Genomic DNA, 6,679 nt, shown 5'->3' with positions numbered 1-6,679 from the left:
CTTTAAAAATCCATGTAAATTTTTATAATCCTTTAAAAATCCTATTAAAACTGTTATAAACTTATAAAAACTTTTAAAACCATTATAAATCATTTAAAACCCATTTAAAAACCTTTGTAGGCTTCTAAAACCCTTTAAAAACCATTACAAATCTTTTAAAAACCATTTAAAAACTCTTGTAAATCACTTTAAAACCCTTGTAAACCCTTTAAAAGACCTTTTAAAAAATCTTGTAAACCCTTTAAAAAATTTTTTGAAAGGAATATTCCGTTCAAATGAAGGAATATTCTTTTAGTTAGGGGTAAAAAGATCATTAAAATTTAAGAGAGGGAAAAATGAAAATTGGCAAAAGAGGGTAGTTTTGCAAAAGTGTATGATAAAATGTTTATTATTAAGAATTTCTCTTTGATCAAATTATATAAAAAATACATTTCTAACTTTTAAATAAAAAGAATAACCAATCAAAATGAACCATATTAAATTATTATTAGTCATTATAATTCTTGTCTCATCCTTATATGATTCCATATTTTTGAAATAAATTCATATTATGAATATAATAAAATCAAAATTATATGTTTGTTTTTCTAATTATTTGTTTGTGTTTTGATTATGTGATTTTTCTTTTTAATTATAAACCGAAAAACATTCATGACCAATTATATAGAATAATTTTACTAATATAAACCCAAAAAAAACAATATATTGAAACTAAACACCTTAATATTTATGACAATTCTACAATCTAATACATAGATAATCTATGAAAATCACTATCAATAAGAGTCGGAAAATGAGGGCCAAACATAGGCATTATCATCGGAAACGGTGATGGAGGCGGCGGCGGTCTATAGAGACCTATCATCAACGCTAGATCCATCTGCGGTTCACGGAGCTTAATACGTTCCGACATAATTCTATAGCTGAATCCGTAGACAAATCTTTCGGTTTCTTCTACATTGTCGCATATGTTAGCCATCTTGGAGAAAACCCTTGCTGTTAATTCACTATCAGAACCGGCGTGGTGAGCTGTACCAACCCGGTTAAGTCCCAACTCACGTGCTAAACTCTCTAAACCAAGTCGGTTAGAGAATCCTTCGAACCGACCAGCCATAGCTTTCAAATCGTAAACAGAGCCGAGGATCCTCGCCACCGCTTTAGCAAACCTAGATTGAGATTCCGGTAAAGCTTCTCCGGTGAAACACTTGAGTAGATAAGCGATGTCGTAAGATCCATGAAAAGTCACCCAAGTAATGTTCCTCGTCTGCTTCAGAATCCAAAACAGGTCAGAGAAGAAACCCTCGATTCTGATACCGTGTTCTCTAATCTTCTTCAGATCTAGACCGTTGCGTTTCAAGAACTCGATGGAGTTGTCGTTCCTCTCGTCTTGAGTCTCGTCGAAATCTGAGAAGTTGATCTCCCATGTGCCACCGACTCTTCCGTTGTTGTCGAAGAGAGTAAGACCTAACTGGATCAGCTTTGTTCTGTCTACGCTGTAACTCATGTCGATGTAGCGTTGCTCGTCATGAGCGTTTTTTGAAGTGTCCTTCAAGCAACCTGGAAACTCTGTATCAAACGCGATGAAGCGGTGGTTTCTTAGACAATCTTCGATCAAACTCATCTCTTCGTTACGATTCCAAGCCCATACTTCACGACATGGTTTAGCTTTGATCTCAGACATCGTGCTTTGTTTTTGGTTTGATCGAACGAGAGAGAGAGAGAGAAACACTCAGTGGTGAAGGAGAGGAGAAGAGAAGAGAAGAGACAATAACAGAGAAGAATAAGGAAAATAACGTAATGGAGACGTGTGTATATATAGAGTCTTTGCCTTTTTTATTTTTAATAATTACCAACAAAAGTAAAATAACAAGATTTTGGAAAAAGGAAATTTCCTTATTTTTGAGTTTGGAGATTTTGGAAAAAGGAAATTCCCTTATTTTTGAGTTTGGAGATTTTGGAAAAAGGAAATTCCCTTATTTTTGAGTTTGATTTTTTTTTTTCAGATAATTACATGTACTTTTCAGATATTTGTAATACCAATTTCCATTTTTATAAAACCAGATTAAACGAATCCAGTAAGGTTCCTAAACTTTTTTGTTACCAATGGAGATTTACCTTATTTATGGAACTTTAGACATTGTTATTTATTTATGAGAATTTTTGAGAAATACCCCTTTTGGTGTATCCCTTTTTAAAAATACCCCTCTTTTTTATCCATTTTCAAAAATACCCCTTTTCAAATATGAAAAATTATAAATTTTTATATGGTTGATAAGGTACATCAAGATCATCTTTACTACTGCGTGACTAAATCCAAATATTTATAAGGTTTTAAAAGGTTTTAAACGGCATTTATAAGGTTTTAGAAGGTTTTTATAAGGTTTTTATAAGGTTTACAAAGTTTTTAAAAGGTTTTTAAATGATTTTTAAAAGGTTTTAAAATGTATTTATGAAATATATATTTATAAATTTACACACATATAAAGATAATTTGTGTCTATAAATATAAGCTTACACATATTTTTTGATAAATTTTAAAATTTATAGTGACTTTTTGATAAAATTAGAAAAAGGGGTATTTTTAAAAAGTGTTATTGGAAAAGGTGTATTTTTGAAATTCCCCCTTTATTTATTTATATTTGTTATTAAATAATATAAAAGTAGATTAAACCATTTTCTCAATGTATCTCATCACTTTGAGGGGCTTTTGAGTGACATAATAAAGACAATGCTACAAACTCAGATTACTTTTTATCTGTATTGTCTAAACAGAGTTAATTTTGGTAGATATTAAATTGTCTTTTCCAATAATGATATAGACTAGCTCGTGGATATATAAGCGTACAATGCAGCTATGAGTGATTCTTCGTTCTTGTAAGGAGCTCAATGAGTTGAGGCCGGAACAGAGGCATGCATGGATTGTGTTTGTGTCTCTTATCTATATATGAAGAACTCTTTGTGTTGATATGTATGTGACTAAGTGTCATAGAAGTGTTTTGCTTAAATATTAGTAGATTCAGCTTTAGATGAAGTGTCTCGTGTAATGTTGGGTTTATAAGTTTTTGTTTGTAGATTTAATTTGCTTGGTTTTGTTTTTGGACTTGAAGATATGGTAAAGTAGTTGATGCCTCTATTGCACAATGGTTCTCCTTGACTCACTTGTCACTTCTATAGCTATTATTCTAAATTTAGCTTGGCTCGGATGTTAAGCAGGAAGAGGCAAGTGGTGTTAGGAGAGTGTCAGGGCTCAGTCTAACAATGATGAAATCATGAAAATGATCGATCCTTCTACCTTGAGGTCGTTTCTAAAGGATAATTTATTATGAGATCTATAATACAACTGATGGTTTCTCTTCAAGCAATTTGATTGGGTTAGTTAACTTTGGGGATGTGTTTGAAGGATTTTATTGGTGGGCTCATGAGCAAGGTTGTTGCAATTAATATTGTGAATGTATATAGGTGGAGCTGCAAAATGCATCACAACTTTGTGAATTTGGTTACTGTTTGTTCCAGTGCTGACTTTGAAGAAAATTATTTTAGAGCTCTAATATCCGAGTTTAGGCCTAACGGAAACTTGGATACACGGCTCCACCCAAACCGAACCTAAGAAAACCGAACCGTATCCGAACCGAAGTTTTTAAAAAAATTGAATGGTTGTAAAATTTCAAATCCAAATTGACATGAACTGAACATAACCAATAACCAAATGGTTAATCGAAATATCCAGAACCTAGAAGATACCCGAAAATAATACCCAAAACTATAGTTATAAACTCAAATATATATATATATATATATATTTTTTTAGATCCAAAACAATTAAATAGTTTAGATAATTAGAATATCCAAATGTTGTTAGTTATATTAGTCAAAAAGAAAAATTTCAAAATTATACCAAATTTAACTATTCTTTCTAATTTTCGTTATTTTTTATATATTCGGTTAATTTTGATTATATTTGGGGCTTTTTTGGATAAAAATAAAAACCGAACTCGATGAATTTTCAGCTAGTTACACTCTCATGATATATATTGCACATTATGAAGTTGTCTTTAACATGTGCCAAAAAATATTTTAAAATACTTTAATCTACGGCTCATACTGGTAACCTATTGAGGATAAAAAGAATGAAGAGGAAAAAGAAAAAAAAAGGAACATAAGAAAAAAAAAGAAACAAAAAAAAAGGAATGGACGCAGGGAAAAAATAGAACAAATGATATGGTAAATGGTAACCAAAAAACAGAACAAACTATAAAACAAATAAAAAAAACTTATTTAAAAAAAAAACAAGCATCATGTTCGATGAACACTCAATATAAAAAAATTATGATAATAATTAAAACAAGAAATTATAGACGTTGAGAACTACGTCTCTTTCCTAACCACATTTGCTCAGCAATTTGATCTCGAATAATTTTCATATAGGAGCCTTCAGTTGGTTCTTCATCCACTACATCATCTTCAGCATTGTATTGCATAAGACTTTAAACATAATTAAATAATTCATGAGATAATTATGAGACATAGAAAGATTAGTTTAAATTTTATATAGATATGAACGAATTGTTTAAATATTAGTTGTACTTATCAAAAGAACCTAAAAGAGTTTGACGTTATCACATGAGAATAATAGTTGCATTGGTTTTATACGTTATCAACAACTTTTGCATGATTTTGTTTTTTTTTTATAATTTGTTATCCTATTTGTTCCACATCAAATTTGAAAAAGAACAATTTTCTTCTATGATTCCTAAAAAAAAGGAACGTATAAGAATAGTGTGGGGCCCATGTGTCAAAATTTTGAATATATATTAATGCTAAATGGTAAACAAAATGAGGAACAAGGAGGAATAACTTATTCCTTTTCATTCCTTAAAAAAAGTTGGTCACCAGTTGGACCCTACGTATGATGTTCAAGAAAATCTCTATATATGTAGTGTGTCACTATGACTATAGATTACTTTAGGTGAAAAAATGAAAGTGAAGTAGAAGAGACTCAAGCTTGGTATTGGTTTTTGTACATTTTGTATTTGGCCCTGTTCGGGACATAATCGCAGCGATAGCGATTCACGATTAATAAATGACCTTCATCTCTCCATGATTTCTTCCTCCTTTCTCTTCCACTTTCAGTCGCGCGACTTTTTTGTGATGATTCCGGAGTCGCCGAAAATCAGTTGCGACACCAACCCATAATTAATTTTTAACTTGCGACTGTTGCTGGTTTAAAAGCCATAGACGAGCTTCTTCAAAGCTCCATGGAGAAGATGATAGATCTAATCCAATAATTCAGTTTCTAATTATTTAATTTATTTACATTTATACCTTTTTAAATTATAAATAATGATAGTATATATCTGTTTTTCAAAAGAGTCGCACGTATTAGTCGCACGACTCCCTAAAGAACAGGGCCTTTGTGTTGGGAAAGATTTGGGCATATCAAAACATACTTAATAACCTTCTTAATATATTTTAAAAATCCTTAAAATATTACCAATTGATAAAATCACTTAACCTATGTAAAACATATCAACGGCTGACTCCATCGTTATATCTGACGATATGGTAGATTGAATCACACCATCTTGTTCAAAGAAACATAAAAGAATCGCAGAAAAACTTCCGGTGACAGACAGGAAACGTTGAGATGATGCTTTAGATTCCTGCCTCTAACGTAGAAGGCAACGTGAACCGAACATTGTTTGTTCTTCCGGTGACAGACAGGAAACGTTGTCTCCAAAGGGACTCTTCCGAGGGCCGAAGTCTCAAAAGTAGCCAAATTGGGAAAATTGTTTGTAAGTCAGTACTAATGCATATGTTCATGTCTGTTGATTTACTTCTTGAAGTACTTTAAATCTACTACGTACATTAACAACGTCACTCTTAACTCTAAGAGGTGTCACAATGGGCTGGCCACATCCATTTTGACCCGTCCAATATTGTCTACCTTAATTATGGACAAATTATTGACCGTGTCCATTAACGATCATGACTATTAACGACCATGTTTCTATGGGCTGCCCATGGGTGTCCATTGGACATAATAGTACCTATTTCTTAAAATAAAGAAAAAAATACAAACCCAAATGCTTAAGCATAAAAATTCAAACACAAATGTCTAACATGAGTATCCAAAGACCAATTTGGTACAAAAGTCTAACCCAAAAAACACAATGACACAAATGTTTAGAAATTAAATTTCAAAGTTCAAACAAAATCTATTATAGGAGAGTTCTCTCTCCATCTAGGCTATCCACATCAGCATCCACCTCATTAAGATTTTTTTTTAAAATTAAGTATATTTAAAATGTTCATTTAATGCATATTTATGTACTCATCATTAAATAGAAAAGAATTAAACAAAGAAAAAAAGAATTAAACTAAATAAATAAAAATTAAAAATCCTAAAATGAATATTTTTAAAAAGTTATTAGTAATGATCATATTTCAAATGATGTAATGTGGTAATGGGATTTATGGTAGAGTAAAAAACATATACTATATATATAAAACTTATAAACAAGAAAAATTTAAAGTGAAATATTAGTTCCAAATAATGATATACTACAAAGAGTTTTTATTTATTATTAAAATTTCAGTTAAATAAAAGTAAACGATTACCAAACTCAACTTAAGAAAATTAAAAATCTATTGTAATGGTTGCATTTTTTGTGAATTCAGA

General features: G+C 30.9%; 1 protein-coding gene across 1 annotated transcript; it reads right to left on the bottom strand.

Moving 5' to 3' along the window:
• Window positions 1-745: 745 nt before the first annotated feature.
• On the bottom strand, window positions 746-1,621 carry LOC17887144 (putative CCR4-associated factor 1 homolog 8). Its single transcript, XM_006293037.1, has one exon. The coding sequence runs from the start codon at window positions 1,619-1,621 to the stop codon at window positions 746-748; it is 876 nt and encodes a 291-aa protein (XP_006293099.1).
• Between the last annotated feature and the right edge of the window lie 5,058 nt (window positions 1,622-6,679).

This window comes from Capsella rubella, unplaced genomic scaffold (assembly GCF_000375325.1).
Source record: "Capsella rubella cultivar Monte Gargano unplaced genomic scaffold, Caprub1_0 scaffold_5, whole genome shotgun sequence".
NCBI lineage: Eukaryota > Viridiplantae > Streptophyta > Magnoliopsida > Brassicales > Brassicaceae > Capsella > Capsella rubella.
The sequence above is the reverse complement of the archived record's forward strand: the minus strand, read 5'-3'. Positions and strand labels throughout refer to the sequence as shown.

Bases quoted from the DNA above. Each gene is read 5' to 3' on its own strand.
- LOC17887144 (XM_006293037.1), bottom strand. From the start codon at position 1,621: ATGAGTTTGATCGAAGATTGTCTAAGAAACCACCGCTTCATCGCGTTT.